At 37.9% G+C, this 21,285-nt stretch overlaps 1 protein-coding gene across 1 annotated transcript in view; it reads right to left on the bottom strand.

Annotated features, from left to right (window-relative positions):
* Nucleotides 1-21,285, bottom strand: part of CFAP58 (cilia and flagella associated protein 58) — a gene marked incomplete at both ends in the record, with an annotated part of 65,133 nt that overhangs the window by 17,785 nt on the left and 26,063 nt on the right. Inside the window, 8 exons of the mRNA XM_084264641.1 lie at nucleotides 3,700-3,804; nucleotides 5,838-5,949; nucleotides 7,957-8,180; nucleotides 8,532-8,672; nucleotides 12,094-12,240; nucleotides 15,160-15,321; nucleotides 19,615-19,806; nucleotides 20,973-21,055. Of these exons, the coding sequence (XP_084120767.1) occupies nucleotides 3,700-3,804; nucleotides 5,838-5,949; nucleotides 7,957-8,180; nucleotides 8,532-8,672; nucleotides 12,094-12,240; nucleotides 15,160-15,321; nucleotides 19,615-19,806; nucleotides 20,973-21,055 (1,166 nt within the window). The remainder of the gene's footprint in view (nucleotides 1-3,699; nucleotides 3,805-5,837; nucleotides 5,950-7,956; nucleotides 8,181-8,531; nucleotides 8,673-12,093; nucleotides 12,241-15,159; nucleotides 15,322-19,614; nucleotides 19,807-20,972; nucleotides 21,056-21,285) is intronic.

Genomic DNA, 21,285 nt, shown 5'->3' with positions numbered 1-21,285 from the left:
TAGCTCAAAACTTGGCTCAATACAAGGACATGTGGGTGTTATCTGGATGCAATTTCTGAGTCAGATATATGAGCTAATCATGCCTTTTGCCCTTGCACTCTTTGAAACTATGAGCTCAAGATGCTAACAGCCTGGAAGCATCACATTCTGATTGCCCACTCCTGGTCTTTGATTGCTGACAATTTAAAACAATAGTGATTAAAAATATAAATGTACAGAAGAACAATACTTGGATTAGTACATGCAAGGCTTAAATGAAATACATTTGCCTTTGCCTCCCTTCACAAACTCCTGGTTGCACATCTCTCTTTTACATTTCTGAACAATTTTCTGAGATGACTGACAACGGAGGTAACTGACATATAATGTGAATCTTCCCACTGTTATCCATTCCGAGATGTGCAACTGAATAAAATTCTGCTCAGTCAGTCATAAAATCAAATTAGAGGAGTTGACTCTGAAGAGAAAGAACTAAATTTGAAACAAATAAAGCAGTGCATAATTCACTTTAAATGGGCTAAGTTCCTAAAAACCACGCTAATCATAATCCTAACAAGGTAATACATAACATTGTGAGTTTACCACATCACTGTGCAGTATGCAGTACACCTTCACTCACCTGAGGGATTTGGCCCACATACAACGTGTGCAAGTATTTTTATTTTTTTTTCCAGTTGGGATTTGTTTGGCAGAGCACTTCTGTTTATTAATAATTATACCTCATGGCTATACAACACGCTTTGCTCATACCACATGCATTCACAAAGACCTTCACCCATCTTTGAAATCCCTTGTTTAACACACAACATATTTCTCCAAGAAGCCCTGCAGTATTACTCAACAGTTTAGAAAAGAATCAAAAAATGTTGTGTCTTTCAACTGCACAAATTCAGAAGGCAGGTAATGACTCAAAAATGGAAGCTGGCTAACCCTGAAGAAATACTCCCTGTTTGGCAAAAATGCCATTGGTTTTTTACTGACTATTAAGCATTCAAGATATTGGGTCTGGATCTGATTTTTAAAACAGCATTTTTCATCAGCACAGCTGCTCACAACTGTAAGAATGCCCTAGCTAGAGGAGAAAGTATGACCACCTGCTTTGCAGATACTCCTCAAAGTCTCAGGATGTCCACACACATTTGGTGCGTGAGAGATGGTCAGTTATAACCTGAGATGCTGTGGCTACAGGGCACAAGTAAATCAAAAACAAGAAAAGAGTTCAGTAATTTCTATGACATGCAACACCTTTCTACACCTTTATTAAAGCGTTCAACTCTGAAAAGTCACTGTAAAAAAGCCCAACATTCGTCATGCTGCATATTCAACATATTCAATACCTCTCAGTAAATGTTGGATACAAAAAGCATGCCCTGCTGACAGGTTAAGAAAGATATTTTTGTATGGAATTTTAGTCAAGCTGGGTTCTTCCTGTACCGTCAGTAATCAAATTTTTCTGACTAAAATGTAGCAAATCATTCTTTTAATCACATATCATGGGCTGAAGCAGGCTTTTTCAGCTGCATCATTTTAAAAGAACTAACAGACGAGAAATAGTGAAAAAGCTAATAAAAAGGATATGATCAAATACACATCGGGAGCAGGTAAAGCAAGCAGATGCTTTTCTACATGAATGTATAAACTGTGATCCTTACTTAGCAGAAATTTCCATTTATATATCCAGCTCATCCTGAAACATTGTTCCCTGCATAAAACATCTTTTATTTAAAAGACCATTTGAAAAAAAAAAAAAAAGTTGCTGTGAGAAGACAGAACTACAGTGTATACGATACAAATTGAATTATTTTTTCCTTATACAAACATTACTGGGGGTTGGACCTGATGATCTCTTGAGGTCCCTTCCAACCCCTATGATTCTATGATTATGGCTCTCCAGGAGGATGCAACAAGGTGAATACCCTACAAATCAAACTGCAGGTTGCTGACACTGGGCTCAACCATTTTCAGACATGGGTTACTTCTAAATTCCAAAGGTGTTTTTAACACTCAATATTCAACCCACATAGCTCTTTGCACTCCGTTTTATTACTACACTTTGATGTGAAGGAATTTAAGTTACATAATATACACACAGAGAAATCATAGACAGTCACAAGCTTCACCTTCAACAAATATCCTACTCACCATCATGATGGCCACACACATGTAAAAACAGTTTTGTATGGCAAGCAGGAGTTTAAGATCATTTTAAAGCAGAGAGAGACTGTGGAGTGTGGTATTTTTGGCCTTTTCTTTACAATCAATCTCACTGAAGGAGACCTTCATTTCAGCGCTGTTGCACAGAAAATTGGTGCCTGAATTAAGCACGCAAAGGGTCTCATTAACAAGTGTAGATATAATAATTAAATTTCATACAGCCAAACTCTGACTTAAATCGATGATGATGATAATAATAATAATAAAAATAATAAGTAGAGTTGCCGCAGAAGGACTGCTGCATAGACAAAGATTGCACCAATGGCTGGTACAGTAACGTAGGCTCAAATACCTATTATTTCAAAGATTTTCTTAGACAGGCAATTAATTATCTATATATCTCAATTCTTCACTTTAAATCAGGATAATAGCTAAATGGGAGCACACCAAGGGTATGGCAAGATATGCAATACAGATTAGGTCAAAATCTAACAGAACTGGGTTTGTGTATAGGTAAAGCACAGCAAAATTGAAGGTATTTTTTCTATATTTTCTTTAAGCTAACAAACTATTTCACTTATAGCATTTCAGTGGTATGCAACAAGGATTATATCTTTCCAAGCAAAGGCATAATACATCATACATTACCTTCAAATGAAATTCAGATCTATTTTTTCCTACAAAACAATAAAGAAAGAGAGACAAACCCTGCCTTGACAACGTCTGCTTAGCTTCTCAAGAGCTTCAGGTCACATTCTACTCTCCACCGAGTGATACCAAACACAGGCATCAAGACTATTATGAAATTTAAGACCAAGATGTTAGCATTGCATGTAGAGATGGCAAGCTATCCCCAGAGTCACCAGAGAAAAGGAGACAAATGTCCCAGTTTTACACCTGTGGTTGAAGCCCAAAGACAGTCCTTTTTTGTTATAGTTGATAGCAACACTTGCACAACAGGGATATAGTCCATCCATAACTCTACAACACAAATCTTTTTGGTAGCACTGAGGTTAAGGGACATCTGATACAGTTAAAAAAAGATATCTTATCACAAAAATTACTTCTTGGGAAAGTTCAGCACAAAGACCTTGAAGTCAAACATAGCCCAGACAGCAACATATCTAAACCACACAATCTATGTAGGATTCCTTCTGTCAGAAGTCAAACTAAGCACAAATGGAATCAAAGAAGTGTTTTCCTTCATGTCCTGGTCATAACAGGCATGTCTAAAAGGACAAAAAAGCCTTTCCAAAAGTCCAACACTGACTTGAAGTCTAACCTAGTAGATTAATAAGCTAGGGCAAACCTTTAATTTTATTTTCCAGAGTTATCCAGGTATGAGTAACTAGGATATAGAAATCAACTAATCAGATGCTATTGGTTCTCTTTCAGTGAGTCAGTGCTGCCATCTAAAGTTATCTAAGGGGCACGCAAAAGAAATTAAGACATGCTAAATAACAGGAAGCAAACCTGAGCAGGCCAAGAATGCAGGATAAGTCCAATATGTTAATAACATACAACAAAATAACAACACTGCAGTACCTGAAGGAGCAGTTCTTTCTCTATCACTTCACCTGTCTTGCTGATAAGCTGCTTCTGTAGTCTTTGTATTTTCTGAATCAGCTCATAGGTACTTGGGTCACTGGCCTAGACAAGAGCAAAGCAGTCTCAAAAATTATGCAAGTTAGTGTTTCTTGCTTGCAAATGAAACCCATATTATCTAAGTATAAAAAAATCACAAATATAAAGTGGGGGTTGAGGGCAGAACTGTTGGGAAGTTTTAGATTACACTTATACAAGCATGTTCATGTTTAACACTATTACCCTTATCAATCCTCCTCAGAAAAAATTAATAAAAAGGGAGCCTTCCGGAGCGGAACCCCTCAGCCAACAAAGCTGTGCAAGTACTTCCTACTGTTTTCAGAACGTCAAACAGTGTTAACTGAGTTGTAAGGAGGGGAAGATTTCTATCATGAAGAAAAGAAAGAGTAACTGCAATACAGTCTTTTGAAACAGGTTGAGAAGTTAAGACCAGGACCGAGTACATGTCTCTCCCTCTTCCCTTTTCATTCTTTTGTCACAGATTGCATCTGGAGGAAGCTCTGAGGAGCAAACAATTCTGTGACAAGCATCCAGCAAAGCTTATTTCCCCACCACTTTGTATCTTCGTGTTGGATCCTTTAATAAGGAACAAACTTTGACTTAAGCTTTTCCCAACTCAGGGATTCACAAAACCTCACTCCCATATGGTTTCTCCTTTCTTATGTGGTGTCTCTGGTGGCTCATAAGGATTAAACTCATGCTGCAGTAAACTCTCTAATAAAGCCTCATGCTATGCATATTTGCTTGAGCTTATAAGGAACTTGGTATCTCATGGCTCTTAATCTTTTGCCTGATTTTATCTAAATTGAGTAATCGATTCAAGTGTAACTGGGGCACTAACACGGATGCACATGCAGTGCTCACAACACATCATTTCCTGAGAAACCAGGCTAAAAAGTAGTTCAGTCCCCATGACCCACTCAGTCCTTAAAGGGTTTTTTATAGCACTGCACAAACAAGGTGCCAATTTGTGACAAGTGTAGTGATATGAGGGTGTTTGTTCATTAGGAATTGAACCAAAACCCCATCAGTATTACTTCATATGGATCTTGCCATCTGCTGGCCTTTCTGTGTTCCAAATACAAACCAGTGACCTAGAATGGAAGGACGTCATTTCCCATTATCCCATTCATTTTCCCAACACCGGATGTTTCAACTGGCCTGATTTTCCTTTGTTACAAGATGCTGCTGAAAATTGTACCTAAATGTCTTTTACCTAGTTCAGAAACCTGCATTTTATCTCCCTTATATGAGAAAAGATAAGTGCTGTTTAGCTTTAACCTCAGCATGGAAAGATCAGAAATTAACTGTCATGCTAATAAGCACAGCCAAATATTCAGCTCTGCTGCTGTAGAGACTAGCATGTTATCAGTCATTATTAGAGAAGCTAAGCAACCTAGGCTGGCATCAGATCAGATACACATAACAGAGGAATCTCAGCTGGCTCTGACTTACTTTGAAAATATACAGTGATGCCAGTTTATGTTTGTATATTTGGTTTGTGCTTGACAATTTTTTCTCCTTCATTTTGCAGGTTCAAATAGTGTGAAAATTTAGATTTGTTGTTTTCATAACAGTTGGACTCACATCACCTGGAATGGCTGTCTTTAGGAGCCCACCACTACTTATGTGGAGGCCTCTTTGTTTTCTCACAGTAGTAATTTACCTTCTGACTTCATGTCTATCCATTCCCCAAGTCTACTGGCTTTCTTCCCATACACATTTCTCTAATTGGTGAGGGTAGAACTGTATCTTTCCCATATTATCCTCTTTTTCATCATCCATGTCAAGTAATCACTTGCTTCTAAATTCACCTTATACATTCTTATTCCCTTTAGCATTTGTCTGGCTCTTTACAAATCCCTCTGCAATTTTTCATTGAGAAAGTGACACAAAAATAACACTGATTGCATTGTGCAAGGAAACCATTCAGCAGTTAACCATTCCACTGGTACTATGGAAATTTCAGTCTGCCTGCCCCTCCACATAATTTGCATAACAGTAAACTCAATAGGCTTTGTGCTGTGTCACTGATTTGGTAATATGGGCTTTGGGAACTTGAAATGCTGAGACATCACCTCTAATTTTCTCCATCTGTGAACATTCAAGGGATTCTCCAGTTCTTCTTCCAAAATTTTGCACCGAGTCTGTTCCCTTAATAGTTCCTTCCGCATGTGATTAACCTCCTGTCTTAAGACCAGAATAAAACAAAAAGAAAAAATACCCACACCAAAACCACATCAGTATGATCAAGGCACTAATAAACATTAACAAAACAATCTCCCATGCAATACAGCACTAATAAAGTGGTTCTTGTGATTAACAGTCAACACTGATATCACTGTGTAGGTGGAACCGTAAGATAACACAATTAGACCTCCTCACTTGCTTTAGTAAGAATGGCTCAAAAAAGGGACTTTTCATCAGTTCCTGGGACATCTACTCCATAACCTACTGGATCTCACTGCCCATATCCTCCCATGTAGATTAAGGCCATAAGGACAGTTGATGAACCTAGAATATCCTACAAATCAGTTATGGAGTCATACAGAGTTACCCATGTATTGAATCTGATAGCTTGTATTTGAAAGAAGGTTCAAATGTACACGGCTCACACAATCCAGTAAATAAAACACACACTAGGTCCTAAGAACGAAGGATGCTGTTCTTTAGAGAACTCAAGTTTGATTTCTTTTACTACCTCTTCTCAAGGAATTCCTTGAGTGATTTTTTTTGCTAAATTTAAAATTAATTGAGCGTTCCCAAGATGTTTTGACAGCTACTCTCCTATGATGGAGTTGGGTCAGCTCCAATGGCAGGGGTAAAAAAAAGCCATATTCTACAGTGGGCCAACCCTTATCACTTTGGTGGGTGGATGCTGTAAAGAATGTGTGGAGGATCGCCATGTACCTACTCCCCCACTGAATCTTTTTGTTAAGCTCAGAGCTGCATTCAGCTCACTAGAGAGAAAATACTCTTTTTTAACTGTCAGGTAGGACAAGGTTATGGAAGAGGAAAAAACACCACATCTCCAGTTGGCAAATCAAGAAAGCTAATTAGCAGCACAAGTGATAAATGGAGTCTTTCGACAGGCAGTTTTCATGATGGTTTTGGACTTCATTAAAGTATGTGATTGCTGCTGCAGTTAGCAAGAATTGATCCACCCATCATGGCATGCATCGCACTATACTTCAATACCGTCACCGAGTTTCAATACAGTAACAGACTTTCAGCTGAATGCATTTGGGCAGCAAGTTCAAATCCTATTCCTGTCTGCAGTCAGTCGATGAAAACTGCAATTGCTAATGCCTTGTGCCCAGTTCTCTTTTCTGTTACACCAAATCAAACTGGCATAATTCCACTGGAGTCAATGAGACTGACCGTGGACTGAAGTTACTTTTCTCCAGTGAAAGCCATGGAATTATACTGATACAGTTAAGCTAAAGATCTCACTGAAAACTATGGTAGCTACATAGAATTAGTGTAACTGTTACCTGTTAAAAATATAGCTGCCTCTCCTTACATACCAAAACTGATACTATAGAAAATGACAATAGTTTCCTATCACCAATGAATACACCTCAAGCACCAAAAAAAAAAAAAAAAAGATAAGAGAAGCATTAAGCCAGAGAAGGAAAAGATAAATCAGGTTAGGGCTATTAAACTTCTGTTTTAAAGAAACACAACCTTCAATGAAAATTTAACTAAATCTTTCTCAGAGAGCAAGCCTACATATAAATCTAGAAGGAGAGAGCTCTGAAAATGTGCAGGGGGTTGCTATAAATATGTCAAATGTTCCCCATCCTCTGTGGATTGCCTAATAAAAAGCAGTTCCACTAATTTGGGCCTTGGGTACCACTAAGTAGCTCACTGAACTATGAACACCTTTTCGGCTGCCGTCTGTCAAGTTTATTCTGTAGGCAGTAACTCACAGTTAAAAGGGGTATATTGAAACTATTAGAACATTGGCCAAGATGTCTTTTTTCCTCCTTCTTATTTTTTAATTTTCCTAATTGCTGATAAATTTTTTGGTGAATTTAATCCAGTCTGTGTTTGAGGTCAAACCAAACAATCCCCTTCTCCAAGGTATAATGTTAGTTGATAAGGATCTTTACCATGCATAAAACATATTTTCTTCCTGGAACCCAGAATCAGGGATGCAGTCACTATGGAAATGTATTCAATAAGTTTTTCTACCTGAGTTCCTCCACATTAGCCACACTCTTGCCAAGTATCCCTTTCTCCCGCCGAAGCTTTTTGATCTCCAGCTTGAGAAGGCGAATATCTTCCATCCTCTGCCGGTACTGGGTTTCACCCTTGTTTAAGATGGACTGCTGGATTTTTATCTTTTCATAGAGCAGAGCCACTTCATCATTACGCCGAACAAGCTGGGACCCTAGGATATCTCTCTCGTTGATAACCTGCGAATGCAGGGCGAAGCAATAATCTCTGCTACAGTTTTTCAGCACAATCCCAAGTATCATGACTGTATTTGTATCAGTCAAAACCATATGCATGAAGAGGTTTCACTGTAATTAGTGCAAAAATATAGCAAGGGCTTAATAGTTTCTCCTATAAGGGTCCAGTGACCTGAATAGTATAAACTACATATTCTGTTCACTCCGGTATCTTAACGTTGTTGTTTCAACAACGCTATAAAGCTTTAGCAGTACCACATTTACAGTAGTTGAGGATCTTGATCTTAAAAATAGGTTGGACAAATGAGGGAACAGAATGCAGTGAGTTTGAAAAGCCAAATTAGAGATTCCTACCTGGTCAAATTCCTTCTTCTGCTTCAGCCTCTCAGCATCAGCTTCAGCAATGATTTTTAGGAGTTTTCTCTCTTCTAACTCCTGATCCTCTATAAAGTGTTTGGTTTCCAGAGCCTCTTTTTTCATGTTAAGCAGTTCAGCCTGATGGAATCAAAGAATATAGGTAAACCATGCTTAGTAACAACTTCACATATACACCTGGGATAAAGAATTAGGATTGTAATAGAATTTCATACCTTCTTTTAGCTTCCCAAGAAGTACATATTTGGTAGTTTTTGAAATCAAATCACTAAAACAAACAAGCATGAAGACCCATAAGGAAATGCTGTAAAGAGTATTTTAATAGTGTTGGTTTATGCACAACAGAAATTTGGATGGATTTTGATCTATGACAATGGTTCAAATTGAAACTCAGAGACACTTCATTCAATATTTTTTTTAAAATGTCATATTTGGAAAGCTTTTCAATGGTGTTATTATGAAAATCTAGGAGATGTAAATTCAAAGTCAGGCTGGGATGTGAGAAAGGATAGCACCTTGCAGGAAAGTGCAATGATCTATGCACATAGTACAAATTAGCATCAAGTCAGGACAGCCAGACATAGAAGAGCAAAATTAAAGAGCTTTATTCCTTTTTTAGTGGCTGTGTAGATGAGGAAGACTGTGAAAAGCGGGGCTGTCCCTAAGCACAGAAGTAATGCATTGTTACAGTGATTGCACACCACTAACATAAACTAACACCGGAATCTGCCCAATAATTCTAACCTATTGTCATGAACTCTATAATTCAAGGCATGCACATAGATTAAAAAAATAATAAGGTCTTCTTGGATTATTAGAAATTTCTATAATTGCTAGGCAATTACTTAGGGCCAAGATAGAACTAGCTGATTACAGTCCATTTTCACAGATATGAAAACTTTCAAGCCTTGACTCAAAGACTTTGTCACAACTCTGACCCTTATAAAGTATGATGTTCAAGCTGCCTTTTCAGAAAGAACATCATCCAATGCTGAAAAGAATGAGGCTGTGATGAAGGCTGCACCTACAAAAACATTGATTTAAGACAGAAAGAGTTTCATCTTCATAATAAAATAGCTTGTTCCATTCTTATTTTCTTTAATAAAATTCTCATTTTCCCATATGTGCAACACTCATATCTTTCTTACTCAGTGTTGGATGTTCATCAGAATCCATCAGCCAAATAAAAATGCAAGCCACTTCATATTGAAATGCAATCAACACTGTGCAAAAGCTGTCTACAAATGTAAAACTGCTCATGCGTTTGGCATTGCTGGATAATATTTTTTTAATATATCAAAATTCTATGTTCTCCTTATGTCAAAAAAAATATGAGTTGTAAACAAGAAGTGGTATTAGATGTTGGCAGCAAACATTCATATAAACAAATCTCCTCAGTGTAATGCACTAAGTTAAAATAAATCTGAAGTGCCTTGTACAGTAAAGAACATAAATACTTTAAGTCACACAAATGCCCCACAATCTAACAGGACTTTCAGTGAGATTAAATATGCTAAAAACTACAGTATGAGGGTCTGTGTGTATTAGGTAAGAGAAAAGGAAATTAATAAACAGTCACTGTGCAAGCAGATAAATGGTCAGGTCTGGAACTATTGTAAATCAGCATGGCTGGTTTGAAGTTGGTTCAGAGAGTTTGTAAGAACTGAAGAACAGTGAGCAAGAGGGACTAATCTATACTTTTCCAACATTTCAAACCAAATTCTTGTTCAGATTCTGAAATAGTAGAGCAAGAGAATGGGGTGTGTGTTATTTGTTCTAGAGGCAGGAGGAAAATATGAATTTTATAAAAGGTATAACGGGCTGGACACAGAATGCTCAAACAAGAAGTCAGAGGCTTTGCATCCAGATTTCTAGAAAATGCTTTAAAAAAGCCCAACCAAAACACAGGCATAAACATCTACAAAAATATACAAAAGCACTTAACAGCCTCTCAGACCTGGAGAACCATAGTTCTTACATCTTTCAGATATGTATTTTTCAGCATCTGGCAGCTTTGTCAAACCAGTCTGATCCACAAGCCTGTATGAAAGCCAACTGAAACCAAACAATGGCATTGTTCTGGCTGTAATGGAGCTTGGATCAGGCACCCCCCGTTTCATTTACCACAATTACACATTTTTAAGACCTTTATGCCAGCTGAGGCAAACATAAATCCAATGTCTGTATAATCTCATTCCTATGAATCTCAGTCCTCCATGCTTTAATTCATTCTTTTAAACTGTTTTCCCAGGAACAGCTTGGTTCCTTCACATCAGCACCAACAGGACAAATTGAAGCCGGCTTCTACACAAATAATTGGGTTCTTTTGTGCCTGTGTCAATCTGCTCCCTCTTTGAATTCTCCTCTGCTTTAGCATTCAGCAGAGACACTAAGGTAGAAGACCACAATGCCCTGAAGCCAGTCAGTAATGTGATGTCAGAGTATGGACATACTTGCTGGTGAATAATTGAGCGGGTAAACCATGTAGCAATCATATGTTTGTCAAGTGGGTGGCAGACAGTTCTGAGATGATGAGACAGAATTGGAGACTAGTTAAGGCAGAAAGCTGCACACAGGAAATGAGATGCTGTTTGACTTCTCCATCACTGATAGAACAAGTCTGAGACAGATCAGGTACAAGAACACAAATCCATCACCTTTTTACAATGCTCTATTGACATCTTGTCCTAACTGTAATGTGCTGAGAAGGGCTGAAATCTCAAGGAGTTATTGCAGTGTAGCAATAAACTGACAAAAGCAAACATTGTGGAAAGCGGCAGGGGACTTTTTGTGTGTTTGGGGGGTGTTTGTTTCCTGGTTTTGTGGGTTTTTTTAGTGCTTAGTGAAGAGAAAAAATAAGCAACTGTGGACACCAACTCCTTAAATCTTTTGAGAGCACAGGAAATTAGGTTGAGACATCAGCACATATCCAATAGCTAATCTAAGGATGGGCTACAGCCAGTGCTAAGAAGAACCACCAGAGCTTCAAGCTCAGATTTCCTTTGATTTAAAACAGATCCTTGCTACTTTATACCACAATATTAAAATAACTCTCTGTATAGAGGAACCTACAAAAAGGCACTGCCTAACTCCCAGAAGACTAATGCTTGCTAGTCACACAGAAATACAAGATTGTGAAGTATAATATAATGGGGTTTTCACTTAGAAACACCAGAGGAAAAAGTTTCTTAAAAGAAAAACTGGAATTATAAGGCTCTATATTATAAAATTTTCTAGAATCAGGTTATCCCCAAAATCCACATTTTTGCAAGCTAAATGCAACTTTTTAGTAAATGTTGTGACCGAGAGATTTAAAGCTTCAAACAGAAAAACAGGACCTTTCTGATTATAATTATAGGTAGAGATTATATTTGTCAGATACTGAGAAGATTTGTGTAACTAATACCTCTAAAAGGTACTGAGAACTTGTGTTTCAATTACAGAATATTTTATTAAAATACAACAAAACAACTACCACAGCCCAGGAACACAATGCAGTCTGTGAAATCATGGAAACCATCCTTTAGAAGAAGGCTCTTACTTTCAACGATTCCTTCTCCTTCTCTGTTTGCTGATGTTCCAGATGTGCTTTCACAAGGGCTGCTTCTTTATCTGTGATCTCCTCTTTCAATCGATCCACCTGATGCGTCAGAGTTTTTAGCCTCTTCTTCATTTCTGCTATCTCATCCTAATAGGACAGAAAACGTGATCACAAAGAGGGGTCAAAAAGAGCAAGTTTGTGCTTGGGAGTTCTGAGTATTTTGAAGCTGGAAATGTAACCCTTGTTGTATGTACCATAAGACATTACTTTTTAATCCAACAGAACAAAACAGTTACATGACAAGTTTTTGTTTATGCCAGCATAAATTTGCAGTAAAAAAGCCTTTAAAAGATATATGAGTATGATAAGCCATTTAATTTAAAGTGCTGGACACAGGGTAAGAGCTAGCAGTCAATCCAAATTAATAAGATTCTAATCCTATCCATCTGTTTCCATGCTTCTAGTAATGTGTTTCTCAACAAGGTTGCTTGCAGTTGGGCACAAATGTCTGGCAAAAAGATGGTTTTGTGCAAATGAACATACCCATGAGTAAGATAGCCATATGTCTGCAGAGGAGAGTAGGAAATGCTTATCTTCATTTTGCCTATGTGCTGTCTTGCACATTGACGCCAGGGAAAAACAAGTATGGTCAGAGATTGAGAAGTGCCTGGTAGGAGAATACATGGCATATACTTGAAGCTCAAAACACAGAGCAAAAAGCCTGGTAGCACCACAGAGAGATCAGGTCACAAGGGCTACTTCTACTCACAGCGTAGAGGTGCCTGCCTGTACAATATTTAGGAACTGCCTCAACTCATTGCAGCGTTGGCACACGTTGTAACATGAAAGGGGAGCTAATAAATAAAGTGCTTAAATGGACATGCTCTTCTCTATATAATGAAAGTAGCTTTAGAAGCTATTACTCCTCTGCCAGAGGCTGCCACCTCACAGAGAAGACATCATAAGCTTCATACAAATACACTCTGTTTCAGCACAAACCCAGGGCAGCTTAGATCTCTTTCAGCACTATCCACCATAGGTGTGGATTTACTGACAGACAGAGGAGTAATGTTTTCTTGCATTAAGTGCTCGACATAGTTAAGCAAGACCTGGAGTCAGGGCCATCTTCACAAACAGCACTGAGAAAGCACAGATCAGTAGGCTGGCAGCCCTCAGAAACAAAATCCTTAGATTCCACACTTACTGGGCCCATATTCAGGAAATTAAATGAACCAGAAATAAATGCAGTAATATGCCACTAGGCCTACCTCTTTGCACGTTCAGTCACTCTTGTGAATGCAGAAGTCATATTAAAAACCTGTCTTTACTAAATAGCCTATAAATCTCTTCAGTATTGTAAATTATGAGACACATTTAAAATTTGATGCCCAGGCATATCTCCAAATACATTCCTAACTCTGTATTTAATGGAAAATAGTAAGAACACACAATTTTTGCAAACAGGTCTCCTAATGAATTTGCTTAAACAAATGAGCTCCTATCACCAAAAGAAACCCCAAGGATGAAAGCATGTCTTTTCCAAGAGATTTTACTGACTTGAACATTATGGTACTCTGGAGACCACTAGCAAGGTGGGCAACAGGGGATCTTTCCACATTAAATGATCCAAAAATACTTACATCTAGCTTTATCTAAACAAGCCTGTGATTTTCCTTTTGGGAAGTAAAAAAAAACAAAACAAACAACTTACCAGAGTTTTTAACACAACCTTCTTGTTTCTGTTTTTTTTTTCATGGCTGACTGACCTGTTACTGAGCTATGAATTGCTTTTTTTTTTTCACTGCTACACATAATAGTGCCTCGGCCAAAAGATCTTTTGGGGTCAGCTGTTTTCTCACACAGGACTTGCTAAGAGAGTTTTATGGTAAGCCAAGTAAGCTATGAAAGTCTAAATACCAGCCTCTAACAACTGTCAGCACGAACAGCTTTGTATACACCACCATAGAACAGTCAAAACTGAAAAGGCTGATGAGTTCATTGCTTCCTTTTGTAACTCAGCACATAGCTGCCAGCTCTATGTAAAGTATGGAAATGTATGTTATATTAAATAAATAAATAAATAGTTGGTGTTCCAAATTTTCACCCTTATTTCTGCTGAGAGGTTGTCAGGGAGCAGTGAGAATCCCAACACCATGTCCACTGATGAGAGGCAGACAAAAGTCAAGTAAAGTGCCCCACATAAATAGCAAACCAGTTCATTCCTAATCAAATTCAGCACTCAGCTGGATAGGTTCATTCCCATCTACTGCTCAAACAAAACATGGACCTATTCAATCCAGAGCATAAATTTCTGATCTAGTATATAAATTTATGTTATAAATCTTTATTCTGTAATAATCCAAGGCTGTAAATCACAGCTGTCCAAGGCCCCAGTCTCTGCCAACTGCAACGGGATTTGTGCAGTATATTAGACCTTTATAAAATAAGAGAGGGTATCCTTATATGATCTGTTCTCTTACTCCAGTATTGTTAGTGAGATCCCCAAGGAGGGGATATGAATGCAATGAACTATTATCTGAAGAAAAATTACACTCCCTGAAAGGAACAAGTGAGGTGGAAGTGTTGAGTTCTGTCAGAAAATTCTGCTTCAGCTGGGAATGTGTTCCCTCTGCTTTCTAAATCATGAATCACAGTAACGTGGATATGCATTCAAGGCTAAGGAGGCAATCTTACTCCTCTTACACCCTATTTCCCATACATGCAGACAACTCCTAAAGGGACAGAACAGAGCAGAGCCAGGTTGGAACAGAAAAAGTTCCTTCTCTAATAGGGTTTTATGACTCTGTAGCTCATGTACCATGATTTTACACGTGGTTGGAAGCAGAAATATTGCCACATGACTGTGAATTCCTATTTCCAGGCCAAATACAAACCCTCCAGATAAATTGTCAGGGACCTAAAACATTAATTTCCCCAAAAGACACAGGAATGAGAAACCACTTCTGTCATTTGTCCTGCAAGCTTTCCTTTTAACAAATTAAAACTAGATCAGAAAAAAACAAGAAGAGAAAAGAGAGAAGCACAAGGAAAAATATATCCTTCTACCTTAGCTTCAATCAGATTTTTGCTGTAGAGGTTCCTCTCTGTTCTCATAGCTTCACAGCTATTTTGTTGCTGTTTTAATTTAATCGTAGATTCTTCTATTTTCTTCTCAAAGTCACAGATTTGCATTTCCCGTACTTCAATATCCTTCAGGTGCTGGAGGATCTGCAGCAACAAGAAGGAAGTGAACACAATTAAACCATTATCACAAGATTATAAAGATGGGGCAGAGCTTGTGATTTTCTTCAAAGATGACAAGTTCAAATCCCTGTGATAAGAAGTTTTAGCTACAGTTAAAAATCACTTCTACCCAAGTACAAGTTCAACCTTTCTGGTTTGCTGATGTGGGAGAACATTTTATTTTAATTTTATACCTAGGGTTTTTCAAGGCTAAAACTTACAGATGTGCACTTCTTTAATTTAAAAACAAGCTTCTGGAAATATTGTCACTGAGCGGGTTCAATAAAATCAACATAAACAGCTTTCATCAAGAAGAGCCTTAGTTTTTTTTACAGAGCAAACCTAGACTTGGTGTGTTGGTTTTTATGTCAACTGTATGGTAAAATGAATAGAAACATATATGTTTTGCCAAGAAGCACTGCATGTACTCCTATCTTCTTATAGCCCAACTTTCCTTCAATGAACAAACTCACAATATATATCACAAACTGTTTAGATATAATTAGAATAATAAGAAAGTCAGTTAATGTAATTTACACTTGAACTAAATTAGCAGGTAATCCCCATTAGTTGCTTCCATGAAGGATTAGAAAGAAAGAATGACACGAAGATTACCTAAAGAGAATGAAGATTACCTAAAGAGAAGGTAGTATGGTGGACTGTAGAAATAAGATGATCACATGCAGTGTCAGTAACAGAAAATACAAAATTTTATAGACATCTTTAGAACAGTTACCAACAGAAGAATACAGAAGAATTACTACATTAAAGGAGGAAAAATATAAATAGTTGCTAATTATTATGACAGGCTTCCTAATTATTTTTTTAAAATGCAAGAACCTTCTTCTGGCTGACTGAAGTTGAAAACCCAGGAGCACAAACAAGCAGTATTCAAATGGAATCCAGCGTTACAAAGAAAGAAGATGGAAGCAAATACAAAGAAAACTAAGAAGTGCACAAATCTAGAACATAATTCTTCAGGCTCACTGGCTGGGGGAAAGAACAATGCCACCCTCAATGCTAAGGAAAAGATCAAGCATTAAAGAAAAAGCTGAGGAATTACATGGACAAAATCCAGAAGAGAAGACAATTTACAACAACTTACCCAGTTCTCCTGACTCTGTGGCAGTTTGAATGAAAATTTATGTTAATGTGTCAAACAGAATAATAATTATAATAAATAAATGTTTACATGAAGTAGTCAATAACTGCAAATTCAGTGGTTGACAGTGCCATTCCTTGCTTAGTAAAGCCTTGTGAGGTCTAACTATGGGGCAGGAGCTTAATCAATGGATCATTCTACCAGGTACCTCCAAACAACTTTGAAGATAGGGGATAGCTAAATATAGAAATTTTGTTTACAGCAGCAGGAGTACAATTCCAGCACATTTGTAGCTGACTGCAGAGGATCCCAGGAACTGCCTACAGTGCAATACAAAAACACGGTTCCAGTTTATAACCTACTCCTGCCTTTTCCTTTTCTCTTAAAACAACCTGCCAATAGTGATAGCAGGGAGAAGAAATCAGTAAGGCACCTTTCTATCTGCACTATGGTGATCATAGGCTGGAGCAAGATTTGAAAGTAGGTCACTGTATTTGTAAGTCTTTTACTTGGTTTTGATACAATCTAAGTGCAATAAGCTTGTGGACTACTGTTTCCAAGTTGTGCTCATAGGCTGGATGCTGACTCTGCTTTTTCAGGAATGATTAAACAAACCCCAATAATTCTCCCTTATAAATAAAGTACATGCATTGTTTCCCAATAAAGCCCTGTAGGAGGCTGAGTATCCTCAATTCTGATTTAGTTGACAGCACACTACACCTCACAGATTTGGCAACGAGTGGAAAAGTTAAGCAGAAGTGTTAGATATTTATAGTTTTCTTCTGTACCCTCACTGGTTTTTTTAACCTGTATGCTTAACTATCATCTACCATTGGTTACCTGTTTAGTTCCATGAATTTACTCAAGATCTCAGTAAAGGTGCTTACCTTTATTTAATCACTATGCAATTTTTTTAAAGGAAATACATTTTTTTAATTCTCCTGAATATGCTTTTAAACTGTAAACTTAACATTGCAAATGGCTTTCTTTGGGAAAAAAACCCCCAAACCAAACAACCAAAACCCACATATTGGAGACTGGTTTTGTGACCTCTCATAAGGTGCAGTCAGGGACCACTTCAGGCAAGACTGAAGGGTATATACTTCACTGCTTCCTTTTCAGCAGCCTAAATCTTCAGGGAAACTAATATAACCTAAGCATTTCAATTAAAATAAGAAATATTCTACTAATATTTGTAGCTCTGTAATACAGGCTACACAACAAGGAAACAGATTTTTTTTTCTCATTTGTGCTGGCTAATCTAGAAATAAGGCTATTCAACAAGTGACACTGGCTTAAAAACAGTACAAATGAACAGTCAGCCAGGCCAATAATTAGAAGAGCAAGTCTAGCATGAATTCTCACCAGTAAAGCCTTTGACTACTGAGGACTGGACTTTGCTGACTCTGTTCATCAGTTGCTCAGTAGTAAATGATGATTTTGAAAGAGGAATTCTGTAGCTCTATATGTTCTGTCCTGCTGTAAATAACCAGAGAGCTCTCAGAGCCAGCATGGTTCTGCCTGCCTTGCAAGAGTTCCAAGAAGTCTTTGGACTGAGATGGGTTTGGCTCTTTACCAGCTCATACACAATTCAGGTGGTGTGCCACGAGCTCCTTCAGAGCCTGTTGGATGGTACGAGGTGCAGGAAGAGCATTGACTGGCCACAAGATTACTGCCTATCAGTTTTTCATTCCCAACCAATTGGCAAATGGCTCCTGTAGTTTTGCCACTGTTTCTCAACTCTGCACAGGTCAAACAGTGAACTTAAATACTACCCTAGTAGGTATAATAATCCTGATCTTATGACCTCCTTCTGCCCTGTGTGTTGCCCTGTCTTACTCTGCCCAACAAGGAGTGATTTCAGGCAAGGAAACTTTGCAGGCATAAAACTATTGTCTCACATAACTCCTCTGCTCAGAACTGCTCCTGCTGCTCTTGACCTGCAAGCTGAGTCAAGAATTGCCCCTTTAGTGAACCGCAGAAGGGTGCAAGTCCTTCCAAACCTTGCAATCACAACGCAGGCATCATTATACAAGCAGCTCAAGTGTCACAACCCATTCACTGAGCCTCTGCCTTATGAGAAGCGACAGAAAATTTGCACAAGAAGTGGCAGGGGAAAAAAAAGAAAAAGTAAACATGCAAACATTTGTCATTTTCACCCTCAAAATTCGGTGAGCAGCCCTAATCACAACTGAAAGCAAGAGCCTTGTAGCCAGGCCCTAGTTTATGATGTTCTTAACTCATACCTATGCTGCCAGAAATTCACTATAGGGGGAAGATGTGAAAAACAACCTTGCAACAAAGAAAAATCTCACTTTCATGGAACATTATTCTAAAGAAATGACAAAAGGCATTACAGACAAGGGAGCAGATACCATTCAAAAATGATTTAAAAGCTCTTGGTCACATGAAGTTGGAAAGGATAATTTTAAAGCGAAAAGATAGCAAATAACTTGTGAGTTGAGACAGCTTGAAAGCTAATCCCAGTAAATCAATGAGCTTCTTGGAGGGCCCTTCAATGTGATCTTCAGCAATTAATGGAACATGTTACAACAGTGTTCCTGACTATACCTTAAGGAATAAAGTTGTACACAGTAATGGGCAGCAGGCGACACAAATGTTATGCAGTGTTTCTCTGCAGCTGTTCCTGGAAAACTTCTATTTTTCAGACTAGCTTGAACATGTTCAGATGTTTTCACATACTGGGAGTAATCCTTCAAAATGCTAAGTGTCTTATGGAGATGTCTAGCACTGTCAGCTCTCAAAGGCCTCAATTTGAGGACATCAGTAGTATACAAGACAAGGTCCTTTGCAGATAAGACAGAACAATCAAAGTTCCAACTCACTTCGAGAGTTTCAGCTGTGGGACTCTTGTGTAAGAGGTCAAAGGCCTTGGTTTGAACTCCAGCTCTACTTTCATTTCCCAAATGACCACTGAATAAGACAAATACATGATGTTACACCAAATGTCTCATAGAATACACATCCATTTGATGAGGTTCCCCCACAGAGACCTGGAAGCGTAGTGGGCAATATGCACTGACAAGAAATCTTTGTAAACCATGTGAAGACCACTGATCTAAGCTTGCTCCCACTGGCATGTTCAGAAAATAGATCATCTTCACAGTTTTGAGAGTAAGACAGGAAAGAATCACAACACAAAAAGCTGTTCCTACCTTCTGTTTGAGCTCACTGGTTTCATTGATGAAACAATCTCTCTCTTTCTCCAACTGGTAAATAATCTTCCTTTGTTTCTGAGCTTCATTCTTATAGTTTTGGATTTCAGATTCCAAGTTCTTTTTTGACTGTTCATGGAGCTTCACCAAATTTATCTGCTTCTGAGTGGCACTGGTAGCCTTGATCAAGTTCTACAAGGAACATAAAATAATGATTCTTGAGCTTAAAAGGCAACACTGCCACCACTATGACAAAAGCATGCCATTGTCTAAGTGGATTATGGACTTCTCAATGTTATTACCCCTTATTTAATTTACTAAGGTGAAATACTTGAGCCTCAAATCTGATTTTAAAAACCCCTCAAAAACCCCAAACTCTAAAAGAGCTGCAAAATACTGTTTTTTTCTGATGTGAAGTTAAAACATTAGTGTCTGCATTATTAAAAAAATGGATAGGACTGTTTACAAGTGGATATAACTAATGTCTGGAAAAACCTTACCAGCTCAAAGGCATTTAGATCGTAAAGCATGCCAGTAGGCAGTAAAAAAATAATAAAGCCAAATACCCTTCTCTCTCATGTCCTAAAATGGAACTTCAACCTGTGAATTAACCAAGCTTAGTTTAAAATTATGCATAAGGATTAAACAGAAAATACCAAGATATCATCTTTACAAAAAGAGACTTCTGGTCTCACTTTGAAATTTTTCTCCCTATACAAAACAGGTATTTGTTACCTGCCAAATCTAAGCCCCTGCTAGACATGGGACAGTGGATCTATACCATGCAAAGCACCTCAGAAATCATCTTTTAGAATTGAATTTACTGGATTACACTTCAGGGATGCCCATAAACATGAGATGCTATCCTGCAGTACAAGAACCTTGGGCTGGTGGAAAAAGATCAGTATGAGAAATGGACCTAAAAGCAAGGATTAGTATTAACACAGCTTGCCAAACTGCTACGTGGTGCAGCAACATTCTGGTTTGTTCTTTTTCTAGCAAAGACATAGTCTGCCTAGATTAAAATTCATATCCTACAGAGTGTAAAAGCACAGATGTAATGAGCTCTTTGGATGTCAAATGACAGGTTTGCAATAAAGGTGAACACATGGAACATTTTTTAACTCCCTGATGGTTTATATGTTAAAACTGAGATATCTTTTGTGTGTTTATGGGTACAAACACTATTTCAATGCCCTGAAAGGAAGCAGTGTGATCATCTGCTTCAGGAAATCTGAACGATTTAGTTAAAGTTAGTTATTCAACAACATTTCTGCATTGCTGTGAGTGTTTAAACTGCAGACATTTCATTCTCAAACTGTGAGATTTGTTTATCAGTATTGCCAACACAGGCTCACCTTGCTTAGCATATCCCTTTCCCTCATAACCTCATCTATAGCTTTCTTGTCAATCTCCGCCTGCTTTTTGGCAGTCTCCAACTCTACAGAAAAGGAGGAAAGAGAATAAACCCTGGGATTAAACTGTACAGCTGTTAAAAAGGCAGAAACAACTTAGAGGACTTTTTTAAATGCTTTAACATTACATGAACAGTTCAGTTAGCTGTGATCAGGTTTTTCAAACTCAGGTAGCAGCTAATGATATTAATACTTATTTGGTTACTAACAATTCAGGCACAGTATGCAGACTTCAAGGTGTTCAAACCAAGATACC

This window comes from Gallinula chloropus (genome assembly GCF_964237585.1).
Source record: "Gallinula chloropus genome assembly, chromosome: 5".
In the NCBI taxonomy this organism is placed as follows: Eukaryota; Metazoa; Chordata; class Aves; order Gruiformes; family Rallidae; genus Gallinula; species Gallinula chloropus.
The sequence above is the reverse complement of the archived record's forward strand: the minus strand, read 5'-3'. Positions and strand labels throughout refer to the sequence as shown.